General features: G+C 36.7%; 1 protein-coding gene across 1 annotated transcript in view; it reads right to left on the bottom strand.

Moving 5' to 3' along the window:
* EPHA6 (EPH receptor A6) overlaps window positions 1-20,932 on the bottom strand; it is an 846,791-nt gene that overhangs the window by 239,063 nt on the left and 586,796 nt on the right. The window contains exons 10-11 of the mRNA XM_061194037.1: window positions 20,822-20,892; window positions 16,937-17,062 (exon numbers count right to left, since the gene is read on the bottom strand). Coding sequence (XP_061050020.1) covers window positions 16,937-17,062; window positions 20,822-20,892 — 197 coding nt within the window. The remainder of the gene's footprint in view (window positions 1-16,936; window positions 17,063-20,821; window positions 20,893-20,932) is intronic.

Raw genomic sequence — 20,932 nt, 5'->3', positions numbered from 1 at the left:
AAAAAGCCTTGTGCATAATTGTAGATGTTAAACTTCAGGGCGGCAGTTTAAAAAATTGTCTACAGATTGAGTACAAATTCATGTTCGGAGATTCTATAAAGAGTGAGGGATAGGTATCTATAAAATACAGAATTCCAACAATGCAAACACAATTATCCTAATAAAGAAAAAAATTAGAAAGTGTACTAAATAATTGCTGCACAGGGAGCTCTGAGCTTAGTTATTATAAAGACACACAGCTAAATTGTAAGGCAGAAAAACTCAGGGATGACACTGGAAAGGACGATAATTGTACTGCCTAATCTAATTGAGATGGAGAACGACCTGGATAGTTTAGGAAAATTCCCCTGTATAAACCTGATGAAATTTAATAGGAATATTTATAAAGTGGGACTATGAGAAAACATGTAAGTTTGGATAGATAGACAATATATATGGTTTATATAGATATACAGTGTGGCCATATAAATAAAATATAGCCCAGCATCATAAAGTCAATTGAACAAGTATAGAAATAGGCCTGGCTTAAAAGCAACTCGTTTGAGAAAGACCACTGGGGATAAGCTGGTAGTAAACTGTCCCTATGCCAACAGCGTGTGGCAACTCTTCAAAAAGCAAATGCAAACTCAGGCTGCATTAACTGAGGCCTAGAAGGAATGGTGCTAGCCCTGGTTTCTGCACTGATTAGAAAATATTTGGAATATTGAGCTCAATTCTGAAAAGATTTAGAGAAAAACTCTAGTTCTCCAGAGGAAGGTTATCAGAATGATGAAGTAGCCAGAAAGCATGTCAGATGGAAATGGTTGAAAGGTTTAGACAATTTAGGCAAGAAAGGAAAGATTTATGAGGTTCACATGTTGTCTTCAAATATTTGAAGGGTCATGGAGTAGTGCAGAAGAAGGCTTAGGTTTACTTTGTATAAGTTCAATTTTGCAGAACCAGTACCAGTGTGTAGTGTTTTAAGATTATATACAGGGCTATAAGGAAGCATACTTTTACTCACAAAGATTCTCGATTTATTGGAACTGCTCCTAAGGAAGGGAATAGTCTTCCTGGTGAGGTAGTGAACACTTGCACTGGCACTGTTCTGATAAAGCGTGGATGGTTAATTAGACTCTACTTTATCTCATCTGCTTCTCACAACAATTATGAAGTAGAAAGGCATTTTCTTTTTATTTTTATTAGTTGCCCAATGAAAGCAAAAAACATTCCTCTTTTCTTTAATCATTTTACACTTTCTAAGTCGTTAAAAACTAAAACTAAAAAGGCACTAACCATTACTAATAGCTAAGAAGCAGGACTAGAGTTATATTTGCTTTAAGAAAAAGGAAAATCCTAGGCTTTGAAGAGAAATTAGGTATAATAAAGAGCAAGTGTCACCCAACTCTAAAATCTCTTGAAATTGCCTAAAATTCCTCTTCACAATCTCCACACCTCTTATTCTATCACTTCTCTCTCCCCCTGTCTAAACTGTGTTTTCTTCACTTTGGCATTCCTTCTCTTTCAAATGCCATCTCCCTAATGCAATCTGATAGACTAGTTTGCAGTTATCTCCAGATTCTTTGAATTTCAGTAGTGATTTATATGTATGTTTTGCTCACTTAAGATGCTGCCTCTTTCTATTTGTCCTTTCTGTCTCCTTTCTACCTTATATATTAGACTTTCCTTAGCTTCCCTCTTGAGCCTGAGTTCCTTTTTTATTCATTTTTGTAAACCTCATAGTACCTACTCATAGTTGCTAAATAAGGAAAACATGAATATCATTCATTAGGAGTGCAAAGCAAAAATGGTCTTGGAGACAAAATAGTAAATAAACTCATAATATGTTATTCAAACTAGGCTTGAAAAATAATGATATTTTTTAAACCATCAGCTATATGGTGGATTGTAAAACATGACTACAAATTCCTCCCAACTCTGTATGCATGCTCCTTCGCAATGTGACTTTGTTGCTCTTCTCATCAAGAGGTAGAATCTGTTTCTTCACTTTGTTACATTTGGGCTGGCCTTGTGACTCGCTTTGACCAAGATATAGTGTCAGAATTATGTTGTAGGAGTTCAGAGCCAAGGTCTAAAGAGGTCTTACAACTCTTTTTCTCATCTGCTTGAAACACTACCTTGAGATGTCTAGCCTGTGGGTGGAGGTGAAGCCATATGGAACAGAGATGAATCATCCCTGCTTAGAACCCCCTAGACCAACCACCTGACAACAACATGTTCAGCTGAGCCACCATTATGGGAGTGACCTCACGTGAGACCAAAAGACAAAACCCCCAGCTCCACCTGAGCCCAGCCCAGACTGTTCACCCATAGAATCATGAATAAATGAAACAATTATTATTTGAAGCCATTTAGTTTGCGGATGGGTTGTAACATAGCAATAGATAACCTGGACAGGCTACAAAGACAAAAACCATTAGTTAAATACACAGACAATTAGACTGAGAACACAAGCATCACTATGGGAACAATCAACTAATTACCTTATGCTAGAAGAACTATAGTGTGACATAAGCAAATCATATAATCATATAATTCATATCTTTCTGTTCACCAATGTAAGAATGCACATGGTCTCTCAGGCAGCATTATTAGTGTGTGGCACTATTAAATAATTGTAGAACATAAACAACCTTTTACTTCTTTACAAGAGAGAAATTTGGAACTGTATCCAATTTTTATATGAACTTATCCCCCAAATGTATTTTTAATAAGAGTCTGCCATCTTTAATACATTCATATTAAACTTAAAACTCCAAATGAACTTCAAGTTTGGAAGTTTACTATATGAGATAGGTGGACTTCGAAGATGGCCTGCAATGATCCCTGCATCCTGGTATTCATGCCCTTGTGCAATTCCCACTGTGGCCTAGACCTAGTATCATATTTATAGCCAATGCGATAAGGCAAAGTGATGTGATGTCACTTCCATGATTAGGTTACAATAGATTGTGATTTCCATCTTGCTAGCAGACTCTCTTTCTGGGTTTAATGAACTAAGCTACCATGTTGGAGAGGTCCACGTGGCAGGAATCTGAGAGTGTTCTCCAGCTAACTGGCAATGAGGAATTAAGGCTTTCAGTGCAACAACTCTCAAAGTGTACCTTGATAGCAGCCATATAAATAAGGTTGGAAGTGTATCCTTGCCTATTTGAGCCTTCAGATGAGACCACAGCCCTAGCTGACACCTTGATTGCAACCTTATGAACAACCTTGCAGAAGCTAAGCCATGACTGAATTCCTGACCCGTAGAAACTGAGATAGTAAATGTTCTTGCTTTAAGTTTTAGGGTAATTTGTTATGTAGCAAGAGATAACTAATATACTATGGTAAGGGATAAAAACTGTTGCTGTTGATGTGTGGGTCTTCTTTTTTCTATTTTGGCTCTTAGCCTTAAGAGAATGTATCATTATTTTAATTTTTTCTTTGTATATAAGATGTATCCAGTCTTCCCCTATCTTCTTGGAGTACTTTTTTGAAAATAGGTGCCAAGTTTCCTTCATTTCATCAAATATTTTAACAATATACAAATTAGAAGAAAAAGCCAAAGGGGAAAAAAGTTTGAAAATTAATCAGTCCCTTGTAAGTTATAAAAATTTTTCAAAATTACCTCATCTGTTATACAAATGCAGTACAAAATAAAATCTCAGTGTAATCTTTTCTGTAAGATGTTATATTTCACTATGTGAATGCAAAGGCATATAATAAGTTCTATAATTTTGGTCTAATTCATCAAGTAAATTATTAATATAAAGTATTTCAACTACTATAATTCACAATTGTCCTCTATAAATTTGTTCTTTTGTCTTATTTTTATATACTTTGTATATAATATGCATTCGATTTTATATTATATTGTGTTGTACTTTAAATTCCATATTAGGATTTTTGTTTATAACCAGATAGACATAGTCATTTACAATAATTACTTGGAAATAATTCTATATCCTTTCAGTCATTCATTTATTTACTCATTTGTTTATTTATTTAACAAGTATTTCTCAAACAACTACTATGATGAGGCAACTTGTAAGATTGAGAAATGTATATGTGAGATAACAAATGTACACTAAATGGCCCCCCAAAATAAGACGTAGTGTTGAAATGTAAGTAAAATAAAATTAACTTAAAGTCTATTAAAATTGATAAATTAACCTAAGTTCTTAGATGTGCCAGGAATAAATTGATGACTTATTTACAATGATTTTACATTAAGATATTGAAATAAATTTCTTTTGTTAAACTCATTTCATTGTATGGCTTGTTTAAATAAAAAATAAACACATATATGATAATTATAATCTCACAAGATGTAGGAAAAATTAAGTTTTGAGTTTCTTTAATTAAAAACAAAAAATAAAAAAGAAAAGCATTTGTTGAGATGGGCATAGTTCTTACTGTACTGACAAAAATGAAACTTCATTTTTAATTACTAATTTTCAAAGAACTCTGAAAATCATAGGTATCATTCCAGTTACCTAAGCCATTAGCTTTTGAATTTTTCATCAATATGCAATATTTTAATATTTTACACCATAAAATATGTTGAGAGTTGGGCACAGAGTGTCATTCTTCTTATCCATATTAACTGGATATAAAAGCTATATCTCTTTTTAACCTAATAGTCATTTCCACCTTTTTACTGAGTGTCTATAGCATGACAGGTCCTCAATATGTGTCATCTCTAACTCTTACATGAATCCTGCAAAATAACTATTATTATTATGAATCTATTTTCTAGATAAAGCAAATTTCCGAAAGATCAGTAAATTGCAGAAGGTCACTGAGTGAATTAGTAGCAAAGCTGTGATTCAAGTCTGCATCGGTGTGCCTTCACTCTCTGTGTTTTTAATTCATATCATAATGTCCAGGGAGAATGGACTGCGAAATAAAATTCATATTTTATGGCAAAACAAGCAAAATTTAAACAAAAATTCTTCTCTGCCTTCTGGCCTCCTTTCTCCCACCACTGTGCATTGTGTATCTGCATTATCGACCAGACCTCCTTCATGGGCAGAAATACCTGCTCAACCATAAACAGCAACATTCACCTAGCATCAACAAGACAGCTCCTTAAAAGATAACTTTCCTTCTTGATCTTGTAAGGGGTCACATGACCCACCATGATGACGCTTAGATCTGGATTATGTAAACTTGTCAATAATAAGTAATTTGATCTACAGCCATCTGTCTCAGAAAACTTACATAACTGTGCCTTGACTTCTATCAGGTGGAACAGTTCTCAGAGCTTTCTGAGATGCTCTTCCCAGGTTAAAATCCTCAAATTTGGCTCAAATAAAAATTTCCATTTCTTTGTTAGATTGACTGATTTAATTTTTTGTCGACAGGGTAAAGCCCATCTTTCATTACATCATTTGATTTAGAAAGCTATGGAATTCTTGAGTAAAAAGCACAAAGATCTTGCCAGAATCTGTTGTTGATCCTACTTTCAGTCTACTGGTTGGGCAAAGGAGTTTCCAAGAATAGAAAAGAAAATGAATCTGACCTCTACCATAAATCCTTTAAGTTTAAAGACAAGGACAAAATTTGTATCTGATAAGATCATCTCATCTAAAGATAGAGGAAATGAGCCATAAATTCAAGTTACTCTTTGTAAAAAGTAAATTGTGCAACCGCATCTGGAATACTACCTACGTTTCTCGTTGTCATGTTGCAAAAAATTATACTATAGCTGTAGAAGAGGAACAAAAATAATAAAGGGGATGAGAGAGTTTAAGATAACTAAAATTAATAGATTCTGAAGTACAGAGAAGAGGTTGGCTGAGGGATGGCAGGGGAATTAAGAAAGGCACATAAAGCAAGCATTTTGCTTTGCACATTGTCATGTGCAACTATGACCTCAAACGGGAAAGGCAATAAGGGAATCAAATATTAGACTGAATAAATCACTGAATTGACACTCACTTTTTATATCCTTTTTGTTGTCCTTTTGACTTTCTTTTACCTGCAGATGATTGCTGAGAAACCAACAGTTAAAAGTTCCTGACTTTTCAAGGAAGAGAAAAAATAATGGTGACAGTAAGCCAGGAGAAGACAAGGCTGATAGTGGAGGTGGTAATGAGTTTTGTATAGATAAAGGGACAGAATATGAATGATGGGGAGATATTATGCATTTCCGTTGAGACTAGGGAAAAAGGGAAGGTCAAATATAAGAAGGGTGCCCTGTGGGCTTAGAGACATAAGAACGATTTTTTTCAGTGGAATAATGTTTCAAAATTATAGATACTCTGCAAGTTTTTCATAGAATGGTTTAGGTTCAGTACTACCCTGAAAAAGAAATAGGCTTCCAATGACCTTTTTCAGCCCATGATTAAAATTTAGTTTACTAGTTTTCTCATTATCTCTCAAAATATGTGTAAAATAATGATTCTACCCTAATCTGACTTGGCTCTCTTAGCCTGGGAATTTCTGTTTTACTGTTTCTGTTTTCCTCTGGCCACAGTATTTCATTTTATGATGCAAAAAGTCAAAGGAGATAGATGATCTTTATCGTCTCGTATGCAACAGAGCTACTCACTTCATTTAAAGGGAAATGTGCATTTTCATGGAAATTCAGGCCTGTACTGATGAACAAAGAAAGATAAACTGCCACTATTAAACATAATAGTGATATACAAAAGAAAAAAGTCCTAGAAAACACGTTTTAAAAAATAGTAAAATTTACACTGAAATATAGGATATATATTTTAAGAATATACATACAGCCTAGATATTGGATAAATTAAATTTTCCAAGGATGTGTCGCATAATATTTGGATGGTCATAAAGTTGAAAATCCCAGGACAAAGGTTGTGGAAGACAGGTTGAATACATAGGTCTTTGATAAGTATAGTGACTTAATATGAAAAAACTAATTAGCTCAGTGCCTTTTTATAAGTAGATATTAGTCATCTAATAAACATTTTTCAGTGGACATGTTAAGAAATGTCATAGGTTAGGTGTGATATCATTTTCCATGCTCTTTTCTTTCTTTTAATGTGACTATTTTGGGGTTCATTTTTTAATAATGCATTTAAGAAATACTTAATGATTATATTATATTTCTCCCAACTGGAAACCTGAAAAGCATTCTTAACTATTTCTTTGCCAAAAAACATGGAGGCCTTGCAGATTTTTCCTCAGCAATGAATTGTGAATCTAGGCATCCTTCTCTATTGCTACTCTCAGTGCCTTAATGGGACCTGATATCTTTCATCCGACAATTATCAAGACTTGATATCTTGCCTCTCTTTCCCATCTTCCCCACAACACTCCCCCTCTGTACAGCAACCACATTTCCCCTTAAGTCCTTTAATTTACACTTCCAAGGGGAACAGGAATATCTAATGCACACAGATGATAAGGAAATGGAATTTGAGAAGAAACAATCAAATGGGTGGGGAAAAAATAAAGAATATGATGCAACCAGAGGAAAGTATTGACAGTAAAAAGTTGGGCAAGTAACCAGTTGTGTAATTATATTGATGAGGTTCAGGGCGGGCTGCCCCAGAATGTGCCAATTTGGCACGAGTAGTATTTTGAACTGAAGATAATCGAGGCCCAACAGCTGCAAGGAGAGCTTTATACCACCCCCTTAACTGCCTAAAACCACGTAGATAGAGGGTCTGGTCCAGGAAAAGAGCTAACATCAAAGATAATTACAAAGACTAAGAGCTAGGTGCCTAAGCTTGCAGGGGGCGGGGGGCAGGGCCTTGAGATCAAATTCGTCTGTGCCCCACTGTCTCAGTAAGGCTTGGCAAACATCTGCTTACCAAACATTTGCTCTTCCTATCCTCCTATGAATTGTCTTCCTTCCTTCTGAAACCCCAAACCCCACCCCCTTCTCAGCTCAAAATGGCATATAAGCTTCAGTTGCCTGCCTGTCAGTGAGAGCCTCTCATTGTCTTTGTGGGGCTCCTGTAGTACATAATTAGGTTTTTTTCCTCCTGTTAATCTGTCTTACGCCAATTTAATTAACAGACAAGCCAAAAGACCCTAGAAGGGTAGAGGAAAGTTTTTCCTCCCTTACAATGTCATGGATGTTAGAAAACTCTATTAATTCCTTCCTTTGACTGAACAATGTTATTTTCACACTGCTGCTGAGCTTTAGGAACATGACCTAATGGGGTTAAGTAACAATAGAGTAGTACAGGCCAGGCGCACAAAGAGGGAAGTTATATTACAATAGCTTTTTCTCATAAAGCATTTTTATTTTTATGATTTTTCTGAAGATAGTAAAAGATCACTTAGCATATTGTTTGAAAGTTGAAATAGTCAAAGATGAATAATTATAAAAGGGACGCTGATGTTAATCCTATACACCTATACATCTTCTGTCTTTGCCAAATAAAAGGAATCCCATTATGACATACTAGAGTTTAGACAGAGTAGGAAGGCCATGATATTAAAATAGTCTCTTTAATAGTTATTTTTTGCTTTGGCAATATCTGTCATACTTTTTTTCAGGATAAAATTATATTTTGGTTAAAAAAACCCGAACACTAAAGATAAACTGAATTTATTTGTCTTGCTAACTAAAGAACGTCACTAGCACTAGCCATCCAGCTCTATAAGGACTGAGTTATTAGCCACTGCAGCCACTGACCTTTAATACACCCTCAAAGGAGTTCAGGGCAGAAATCAGGAATGAAGGCACTCTGTGTTCTGGGAAAACTGGCAGAACAAGTCTTCAGCTAGTTAGATATTTTCTGGAGAAATTTTTTATGAACCTGGATTCTTGTATCTTCCCATACTTAGAAAAGCACTAAAACCATTAACTAAGATATCTGTTCCTCCCTCATGACTATGACTAGCTGCAACCTTCTACCGAGATGTGAGATGTGTGCTTGGTTGCATGTATCCCACTTGCCAAATCCCCCCTTACCTCTTTGGAACAGTTTCTCAGAGCTATCTGAGAGGCTGTCTCCCAGGGAATAGTCCTCAGTAAGACAATGCATGAACTCAACTCTCAGTTTTTAAATTGTGTAGTTTTTTTTTTTTTTTTCAGTTGACACTTTGCACACCTCAGATACTTGCTTTTTCTCTCTCAACAGATTTCAGACATTGGTGTTTAAAATATGCACAAAAGTCTACAACAAGAAATACTTCTCCTGTACCTACATGAGTATGGAACAATGCAGTATGAAAGATACCACTGTTTTCTCAGGGGCCAGAGGAAGAAAGCCAAATATAGGGTGCAATGGAATTACTCAACCTCCTCTCTTTTCTATTCCTCTGCTGTCTTAAGAAAAAGAACCCCCAAACTAAATGGATATAATGCAATCACTCTTTTCAATTATGCCTTTAATGCCTATTGACGTGCTTTATGTTCAGCAGAAGAGAATAGAGAATCTGGTTCCATTCCAGGTTCTTAATCTTTCTGATAAGACAACCTCTTTGGCTGTGAGCATTAAGATTTAAGTATATAGGACCCTTGTGTCAGCTTTCAGAGGGAAAATAGGCCATGGAGGAGATGAGATGATCCATGGTGCATAAGGAGTTAAATGACATAAGGAAGGGCTCTCCCCAAATTTCCTGGAATTCTCAGTGTAGTGCTAGCTCTCTGTGAAATAGTCAGCTTCTTGGGTGTAGTCACCCAGCGCCTTGAGTTTAGAGTGCTCTGCTGTTTAATGCTCTGTGGTCACTGGCTTGAAATTCTTAATAGTCTTTTTAACAAGGAACTCTACATTTTCATTTTGCACTGGTCCCTGCAAATTATGTAGCCAGTCTTTCTGGCGAAGAAGAGTTTTGAAAGGAAGAAAGCCTTTTGGTGTTTGCAAAGACATGATACCCAGCTGGAATGGTATGTTCTGCTCTCTCTAAAGGATTACACAGATATCCAGCATCTAGAGGAGGACAACATCCTCCTTCAGGATTCAGTCTTCTTTCTCTATTTAGTAGCACATTCCCCTCCCCTTTTTAGCTGCATGCATGGCTGCCCAGTCAGAAATTATATTTCCAAACTCTCTTGCATTTAAGTGTATCCATGTGATTGCATTTGGACCATTGAGATGTGAATAGACATGTTTGCAATTTCAGGTTATTGCCTTAAAGACAAAGCTAATTGTCCTGAAGGCAAAGGCAAAGAGCCCAAACTCTTTCCTTTTCCTTCTCATAGACCAAAAGGTAGATGTGCTGGTGACCAGCTTTGACCATTCAGAGGATAACATGCTAGGGGAAGGCAGAGCAAAGAGTAGAAGGAACTTGGGTCCTTTCAAGACCTTCTGCATGAGAGCTCCTCTGCCAGCATGGATTACTCACCTTGGGTCAAGGACTTGCAAGAGGAACACATTTATACTCTGGGGTCTCTTTGTTACATTGGCATGGTCTGTGCCCTAAGTAACGTACAGAAGAAATTCTTGGGGGCTGATTCATAATAAATTTGTATTTATCCAGAATAATTGAATAATATAGTGTTCTGAGTAATTGAATATTCTACATAGGGAAATTATTAGTTTGCATTAAAGTGATATAAAACTATACTGAGGAGAGAGGAACCAAGATGGCAGAGTAGAAGGACGTGCTCTCACTCCCTCTTGTGAGAACACCAGAATCACAACTAGCTGCTGGACAGTCATCGACAGGAAGACACTGGAACTCACCAAAAAAGATACCCCACATCCAAAGACAAAGGAGAAGCCACAATGAGACAGTAATAGGGGCGCAATCAAAGTAAAATCAAATCCCATAACTGGTGGGTGGGTGACTCACAGACTGGAGAACACTTATACCACAGAAGTCCACCCACTGGAGTGAAGGTTCTGAGCCCCATGTCAGGCTTCCCAACCTGGGGGTCCAGCAATGGAAGGAGGAATTCCTAGAGAATCAGACTTTGAAGGCTAGTGGGATTTGATTGCAGGACTTCGACAGGACTGGGGGAAACAAAGACTCCACTCTTGGAGGGCACACACAAAGTAGTGTGCGCATCAGGACCCAGGGGAAGGAGCAGTGACCCCAGGGGAGACTGAACCAAACCTACCTGCTAGTGTTGGAGGGTCTCCTGCAGAGGCGGGGGTGGCTGTGGCTCACCGTGGGGACAAGGACACTGGCAGTAGAAGTTCTGGGAAGTACTCCTTGGCGTGAGCCCTCCCAGAGTCTGTCATTAGCCCCACTAAAGAGCCCAGGTAGGCTCCAGTGTTGGGTTGCCTCAGGCCAAACAACCAACAGGGAGGGAACCCAGCCCCACCCAACAACAGTCAAGTGGATTAAAGTTTTACTAAGCTCTGCCCACCAGAGCAACAGTCAGCTCTACCCACCACCAGTCCCTCCCATCAAGACTCTTAGATAGTCTCATCCACCAGAGGGCAGACAGCAGAAGCAAGAAGAACTACAATCCTGCAGCCTATGGAACAAAAACCACATTCACAGAAAGATAGACAAGATGAAAAGGCAGAGGGCTATGTACCAGATGAAGGAACAAGATAAAACCCCAGAAAAACAACTGAATGAAGTGGAGATAGGCAACCTTCCAGAAAAAGAATTCAGAATAATGATAGTGAAGATGATCCAGGACCTTGGGAAAAGAATGGAGGCAAAGATCAAGAAGATGCAAGAAATGTTTAACAAAGACCTAGAAGAATTAAAGAACAAACAAACAGAGATGAACAATACAATAATTGAAATGAAAAATACACTAGAAGGAATCAATAGCAGAATAACTGAGGCAGAAGAACGGATAAGTGACCTGGAGGACAGAATGGTGGAATTCACTGCTGCGGAACAGACTAAAGAAAAAAGAATGAAAAGAAATGAAGACAGCCTAAGAGACCTCTGGGACAACATTAAACACAACAACATTCGCATTATAGGGGTCCCAGAAGGAGAAGAGAGAGAGGAAGGGCCAGAGAAAATATTTGAAGAGATTATAGTGTAAGACTTCCCTAACATGGGAAAGGAAATAGCCACCCAAGTCCAGGAAGCACAGTGAGTCCTATACAGGATAAACCCAAGGAGAAACACTCTGAGACACACAGTAATCAAATTGGCAAAAATTAAAGACAAAGAAAAATTATTGAAAGGAGCAAGGGAAAAACGAAAAATAACATACAAGGGAACTCCCATAGGGTTAACAGCTGATTTCTCAGCAGAAACTCTACAAGCCAGAAGGGAGTGGCATGATATACTTCAAGTGATGAAAGGGAAGAACCTACAACCAAGATTACTCTACCCGGCAAGGATCTCATTCAGATTCGATGGAGAAATCAAAAGCTTTACAGACAAGCAAAAGCTAAGAGAATTCAGCACCACCAAACCGGCTCTACAACAAATGCTAAAGGAACTTCTCTAAGTGGGGAACACAAGAGAAGAAAAGGACCTACAAAAACAAACCCAAAACCATTAAGAAAATGGTAACAGGAACATACATATCGATAATTACCTTAAACGTGAATGGATTAAATGCTCCAACCAAAAGACACAGGCTTGCTGCATGGATACAAAAACAAGACCCATATATATGCTGTCTACAAGAGACCCACTTTAGACCTAGGGACACGTACAGACTGAAAGTGAGGGGATGGAAAAAGATATTCCATGCAAATGGAAATCAAAAGAAAGCTGGAGTAGCTATACTCATATCAGATAAAATAGACTTTAAAATAAAGAATGTTACAAGAGACAAGGAAGGATACTACATAATGATCAAGGGATCAAGCCAAGAAGAAGATATAACAATTATAAATATATATGCACCCAACATAGGAGCCCCTCAATACATAAGGCAACTGCTAACAGCTATAAAAGAGGAAATTAACAGTAACACAATAATAGTGGGGGACTTTAACACCTCACTTACACCAATGGACAGATCATCCAAAATGAAAATAAATAAGGAAACAGAAGCTTTAAATGACACAATAGACCAGATAGATTGAATTGATATTTATAGGACATTCCATCCAAAAACAGCAGATTACACGTTCTTCTTAAGTGTACATGGAACATTCTCCAGGATAGATCACATCTTGGGTACCAAATCAAGCCTCAGTAAATTTAAGAAAATTGAATCATATCAAGCATCTTTTCTGACCACAATGCTATGAGATTAGAAATGAATTTCAGGGAAAAAAACGTAAAAAACACAAACACATGGAGGCTAAACCATACATTACTAAATAACGAAGAGATCACTGAAGATATCAAAGAGGAAATCAAAAAATACCTAGAGACAAATGACAATGAAAACACGACAATCCAAAACCTATGGGATGCAGCAAAAGCAGTTCTAAGAGAGAAGTTTATAGCTATACAAGCGTACCTCAAGAAACAAGAAAAATCTGAAATAAAAAATCTAACCTTACACCTAAAGGAACTAGAGAAAGAAGAAAAAACAAAACCCAATGTTAGCAGAAGGAAAGAAATCATAAAGATCAGAGTGGAAATAAATGAAATAGAAACAAAGAAAACAATAGCAAAGATCAATAAAACTAAAAGCTGGTTCTTTGAGAAGATAAACAACATTGATAAACCATTAGCCAGACTCATCAAGAAAAAGAGGGAGAGGACTCAAATCAATAAAATTAGAAATGAAAAAGAAGAAGTTACAACAGACACCACAGAAATACAAAGCATCCTAAGAGACTACTACAAGCAACTCTAGGCCAATAAAATGGACAACCTGGAAGAAATGGACAAATTCTTAGAAAGGTATAAGCTTCCAAGACTGAACCAGGAAGAAACAGAAAATATGAACAGAACAATCACAAGTAATGAAATTGAAACTGTGATTAAAAATCTTCCAACAAACAAAAGTCCAGGACCAGACGGCTTCACAGGTGAATTCTATCAAACATTTAGAGAAGAGCTAACACCCATCCTTCTCAAACTCTTCCAAAAATTGCAGAGGAAGGAACACTCCCAAACTCATTCTATGAGGCCACTATCACCCCGATACCAAAACCAGACAAAGATACACCAAAAAAGAAAATTACAGACCAATATCACTGATGAATATAGATGCAAAAATCCTCAGTAAAACACTAGAAAACAGAATCCAACAACACATTAAAAGGATCATACACCATGATCAAGTGGGATTTATCCCAGGGATGCAAGGATTCTTCAATATACGCAAACCAATCAATGTGATACACCATATCAACAAATTGAAGAAGAAAAACCATACGATCCTCTCAATAGATGCAGAAAAAGCTTTTGACAAGATTCAACACCCATTTATGATAAAAACTCTCCAGAAAGTGGGCGTAGAGGGAACCTACCTCAACATAATAAAGGCCATATACGACAAACTCACAGCAAACATCATTCTCAACGGTGAAAAACTGAAAGCATTTCCTCTAAGATCAGGAACGAGACAAGGATGTCCACTCTCACCACTATTATTCAACATAGTTCTGGAAGTCCTAGTCACGGCAATCAGAGAAGAAAAAGAAATAAAAGGAATCCAAATTGGAAAAGAAGAAGTAAAACTGTCACTGTTTGCTGATGACATGATACTATACATAGAGAATCCTAAAAATGCCACCAGAAAACTACTAGAGCTAATCAATGAATTTGGTAATGTTGCAGGATACAAAATTAATGCACAGAAATCTCTTGCATTCCTATACACTAATGATGAAAAATCTGAAAGAGAAATTATGGAAACACTCCCATTTACCACTGCAATAAAACGAATAAAATACCTAGGAATAAACCTACCTAGGGAGACAAAAGACCTGTATGCAGAAAACTATAAGACACTGATGAAAGAAATTAAAGATGATACCAAAGATGGAGAGATATACCATGTTCTTGGATTGGAATAATCAGTATTGTGAAAATGACTATACTACTCAAAGCAATCTACAGATTCAATGCAATCCCTATCAAATTACCAATGGCATTTTTTACGGAACTAGAACAAAAAATCTTAAAATTTGTATGGAGACACAAAAGACCCCGAATAGCCAAAGCAGTCTTGAGGGAGAAAAACGGAGCTGGAGAAATCAGACTTCCTGACTTCAGACTATACTACAAAGCTACAGTAATCAAGACAATATGGTACTGGCACAAAAACAGAAACATAGATCAATGGTACAAGATAGAAAGCCCAGAGATAAACCCACGCACCTATGGTCAACTAATCTATGACAAAGGAGGCAAGGATATACAATGGAGAAAAGACAGTCTCTTTAATAAGTGGTGCTGGGAAAACTGGACAGTTACATGTAAAAGAATGAAATTAGAACACTCCCTAACACCATACACAAAAATAAACTCAAAATGGATTAGAGACCTAAATATAAGACTGGATACTATAAAACTTTTAGAAGAAAACATAGGAAGAACACTCTTTGACATAAATCACAGCAAGATCTTTTTTGATCCACCTCCTAGAGTAATGGAAATAAAAACAAAAATAAACAAATGGGACCTAATGAAACTTAAAAGCTTTTTCACAGTAAAGGAAAACATAAACAATACGAAAAGACAACCCTCAGAATGGGAGAAAATAATTGCAAACGAATCAATGGACAAAGGATTAATCTCCAAAATATATAAACAGCTCATGCAGCTCAATATTAAAGAAACAAACAACCCAATCCAAAAATGGGCAGAAGATCTAAATAGACATTTCTCCAAAAAAGATATACAGATTGCCAACAGACACATGAAAGAATGCTCAACATCACTAATCATTAGAGAAATGCAAATCAAAACTACAATGAGGTCTCACCTCACACCAGTTAGGATGGGCATCATCAGAAAATCTCCAAACAACAAATGCTGGAGAGGGTGTGGAGAAAAGGGAACCCTCTTGCACTGTTGGTGGGAATGTAAATTGATACAGCCACTATGGAGAACAGTATGGAGGTTCCTTAAAAAACTAAAAATAGAATTACCATATGATCCAGCAATCCCACTACTGGGCATATACCCAGAGAAAACCATAATTCAAAAAGACACATGCACCCCAATGTTCATTGCAGCACTATTTACAATAGCCAGGTCATGGAAGCAACCTAAATGCCCATCAACAGACAAATGGATAAAGAAGATGTGGTACATCTATACAATGGAATATTACTCAGCCATAAAAAGGAATGAAATTGAGTCATTTGTTGAGACGTGTATGGACCTAGAGACTGTCATACAGAGTGAAGTAAGTCAGAAAGAGAAAAACAAATATCGTATATTAACGCATGTATGTGGAACCTAGAAAAATGGTACAGATGAACTGGTTTGCAGGGCAGAAGTTGAGACACAGATGTAGAGAACAAACATATGGACACCAAGGGGGGAAAACCGCGGTGGGGTGGGGATGGTGGTGTGCTGAATTGGGCGATTGGGATTGACATGTATACACTGATGTGTATAAAACTGATGACTAATAAGAACCTGCAGTGTAAAAAAACAAACAAAAAGAAACCAACTAATACTAAACTTTCTTTGGGTTATTTGTATGGAAATATGTTAATGTAAATGTTTCAGACATTACATGAAATTTCTAAAAATCTTAAAAAAGAAAACAAAACAAAACTATATTGAACATAATTTTATACTCAGTGAGTCTCAGAACACTTCTGGATCTTGCAGGACCTCAAGGTCATCACTGTGAATACTAATTATAGTCTATGTCTGTAGATGTTGGGTTTTAAGTAAATCTGTAATAACCTATGACAAACTCCTGAAGTTGCATTTCCAAAGTAAATTCCTGAATCAGTCTAGTTTCATAGTAATTTATCTCAATACTGAAAGGATGACTACAGGATATTAAAAATAACTTTTGTGGATTTTCTCATTGTGTGGAAACTGAATTTGGGCACTTGCAATACTTTTTAAAACAATAACATCATATATACAAAATAATTTTACTTCTCATTTTTAAAAATTTTTCAGTGACTAAAACTGCTAAGATTTAAAATAGTTATGTTGATAAACCAGTTACAAAACCATTAAGGAGTCGTAACTTCAAAAGTGTAGACTTTATGTTTACCTGCCCCAATGACTCTCTCAATGCGTATTCTTGAGGGATCGATCTCCTTTGCAAATTCATGGACTGCTAGGGATGGGTCTTCATATGTATCTGGATCTATGTAAGTTTTAATTCCTGGGAAGTGTACTGCAACAAAATAAAAGACTGAATTAGTTCAAGGGTATTCTAGTAATCACACATCTTGTGAATATTTGAAATGAGGAGTGACATACTAAAGTAGTCATTCTTTTTTTTAACTGAACTATAAATGACTCACAATATTATGTTAGTTTCAGGTGTACAACATAGTGATTCGATATTTTTATACATTACAAAATGATCATCACGATAAGTCTAGTTACCATCTGCCACCATACAAAGCTTTTAAAATTTTATTGACTATGTTCTGGGTACTGTACATTACATACCCATGACTTATTTAATAACTGTGTTTGTACCTCTTATCTATTGGAATATAATTGCTTTACAATGTTGTGTTAGTTTCTGCTGTACAACAAAGTGAATCAGCCATATGCATACATATATGTGTTTTTGTTTTCTTCAGGAAAATATCCAGAATTGGAATTGCTGGATTGCATAGTAGTTCTATTTTTAGTTTTTTGAGGAACCTCCATACTGTTTTTCAAAGTGGCTGTACCACTTTACATTCCTGCCAACAGTGCATGAGGGTTCCCTCTTCTCCACATCCTTGCCAACACTTGTCCTTTGTTGTCTCTTTGATAATAACCATTCTGACATGCGTGAGGTGATACCTCATTGTGGGTTTGATTTTCATTTCCTTGATGATTAGTGATGTTGAGCATCTTTTCATGTGTCTATTGCCCATCTGTATGCCTTCTTTAGAAAAATGTCTATTTAGCTCCTCTGCCCATTTATTAATTGGGTTGTTTGTTTTTATGATGTAAGCATTCTTGTTAGTTACTTAAATTCAATTCTCTTTTCTATTTTTGTCTCCCCCCCACCCACTTGCCACCCCATTAAAGCTTTGAATACTTGGAATCAAAATTTTATTTACCTAACTGTTGATGTAAAATGACCTGGTAATTTCAGAGAGAGTGAGCTGACAAGTTCCATAAGACATATTTTTATTATATTTCTGTTAAACGTTTAATCAGCTCACTTAGCCACTAGTACCCATATATTTTACATTTGATCTAGCTCAGGACATGGGGGAAACAAAGCATAAACCTTCTCCCCCCGCCAAAAAAAAAAACAAGCCCCTTAGAGTCCCTCCTGGACCTTTGTACTCTAAGGCACTAGGTTTTCCTGAACTCATGTCCCAGTCCTGTGGTCTCTCCCCTTCCAGAAACTCTTAGGCAGTAAAGCACAGACTCCATGGCACAGTGACAGGGAGGACCACTACGCTATGGAAACGGCCCTGCCCTGTGTTCTTGTAGTTGCTTCCATGGCCAAATTGCACATTGTCCTGGAAAGGACCTACTGTCTACCCTGGAGGGGAGGATAAGAATCAAAGGTCAAAATCTGGTCACTGACCAGATGTAGCTGCTCCTCTTTCTCTGGTGGGTGCTCACAGCCCACGGGCAGTTAGGAAGATGAATAGGGGTGGCTAGGTGGCTAGAAAATTGGATGTCTGGTTGCATATTAATTTGCAACCCCTTCAGTATGTAAAGTAGTCACATACTGCCTGTGGATATTCCTCTGTTTTGCTCACTGGTTTCTGTTTTCCACATCAGGTTGCTAGCTCCTGGAGGACAGGAGATCATTTCTTATACATCTTTGCCTCTTTCCAAATACCTGAGGTATAGATTTATAGGCAATAAACACACAGCAAACCTTTACTGAATACGAATTCGTAAGGATTAAAAGATCAATGCTAAATTTGTGGCACAGTAAATTATATCTGGTTTTGTTGCTTCTTAGATTTCGAAAACCATACAACACCCTGAATTAAGCATTGCCTAGGTCTCCTTAGAAACATGTTCTTGCAAGAATATCTCAAAAGCAAACAAACAAAAGGTAATAAAATGAGTTTAGAGGAGGTGATGAAATGCCCATTATTAGCAGTAATTTGCTTCATGAGTTCTTCAATGCCTGTTGTCTTCTTTCATTACTTTTTGCCTCCTGTCTTCTAGTACTGGATATGAGAAGATTAGTACTTCCCAAAAGAGCACCAGTAAATCATATTTCTAGACAGATTTGACTGATTCTGAAATGCTATGCTTTTCTTAACGTCTCAAACTCAAGAATTTGACTTTAGATTGGAGGAAACAAGAACAGATCATTTGTACCTCTAGTTCATATTCTTAATGATATTTTTGTAACAGTAGGAGTTGTGATTTCAGATTGAGTACTAGAAGCTCAAAGGCTACTATGAGATGATTAGTAGTATCATACTGATAACGTTACTTTATGCACAGGTAACAGATGCCATTTATTAACTCATACATGGTTTTATCATTTAACCATTCAATAATTTAAAGTGATATACATTTCTACAGAATAAACTGATTAGTATCATTTTTTTTTTTTTTTTACAATATATGTAGTATAGGAAAAAAAAACCCAAACTTAGTTTTAATTTTGAATATCTGGTTACTACTTATTCGTGTCTTCTTAAACATCTGTTTGTTATCTTTCTTCTATTGTACCTGGCTGCCTCAGGTTATTTTCATTGCTTCTTGCTGGGCCCATCTAGTTTATGCTAAACTGCTAGTTGGAAAACAGGTAATAAATAACTCAGGAGCATCTTTTTCTTTTGCAGTTCAGTACTGAATTCACTGCAGTGAATCTTAGGGTTGCTCAGCTTAAGTCATTGGTCCAGGTGTCTAGATCCAGGTTTCTGCCTCTGTCTACATTATTTTCAGCTCATCCTTTGCCTGGTATCAGCTGTCTCGGCTCTCCCTTCCCTGCCAGGGCAGTGAGCCTCAAACTCTTTGTGAAAAGAACCACCTAGGAGAGCTTTCTGAAAATGCTTATGTCTTAGCCCTACCCTTGACCTTCTGAGTCTGAACTTTGGTGAGTAAGGGTGAAACATTCTAATGCAGCTTGTCCTCAGACCTCTCTCTGAGAAATCACATGAGCCTTAAAAATAGCCCTAAAGCATCTCTCTAGTTTATAATTTCCTCACTTAAATCCTTTCCGTTAGCTGGAGGGTAATATAGATTGAAAAGTCCCTTATAACTTGAGCTCAATTTGAAATAGAAAATGAGTTTAAATAGTTAAACAACTTGCCTCACATATTATCTCTATACTGTGGTTAATTAGAGAACATCCCTTTCTTGTTAATTCAGCGTCTCGTGCCAGAGAATCTGTCTTGACAAAGTAGTTTGCAATTTGGAGGTGGAGGTGGAGGTGGAGGTGGGTGTTGGGGAGGAGATGGTGGCAATTATCAAACCAACTATAGTGGTAATTATAGCTTGCTTGGGAAGAGATCCTTCAAATGAATATAACCTTGTAGTCAGCTCAAGGATTTCATACATATTCTAAGAGTTAAAGAGCTGATTTTCTTTTTTAGTGTTAATGAATTGTAAATTGATTTGTTATATGTTAAATGACAGTCCCTATAAGAAGGAATAAGAATTCCTTAATATTTCTATGGCTAATGCGCCACTAAATAAAACCAACTAATGTTTTGGAGCCATTGTGAATGGTAAATAACTAGATATAATCAGTCATCTTGTATTTTTAGCATATTCAGTCTGTCGTGTTTTCCAGCAAGCAGAATTAGGAAAAAGGTAATATTATTTAACAAGAAGCAGGTGCAATTTCCACCAGCAAACCTAGAAACCAGATGAAAAGTCTTAATGCTGAAAGGTTGGAACTGAATTTCTTTGGCTTTCACAATTCATGGATACATGTTTAAAATGAACTCTTGAAGTGCTGGAACAGTAGAAAATCATGGAAGACAGTCACTGAACTACTTACAATGCCCATTCTGTAAGTCCTTTCTTCTCTTCTCTTCTGACTTCATTTTGGCCTTTATATACCATTGACACCTTTAAAAAAGGTAAATAGAATCTTATTTTAGTATTTATG

The sequence above is a fragment of the Eubalaena glacialis genome, chromosome 6 (assembly GCF_028564815.1).
Source record: "Eubalaena glacialis isolate mEubGla1 chromosome 6, mEubGla1.1.hap2.+ XY, whole genome shotgun sequence".
Lineage (NCBI taxonomy): Eukaryota > Metazoa > Chordata > Mammalia > Artiodactyla > Balaenidae > Eubalaena > Eubalaena glacialis.
The sequence above is the reverse complement of the archived record's forward strand: the minus strand, read 5'-3'. Positions and strand labels throughout refer to the sequence as shown.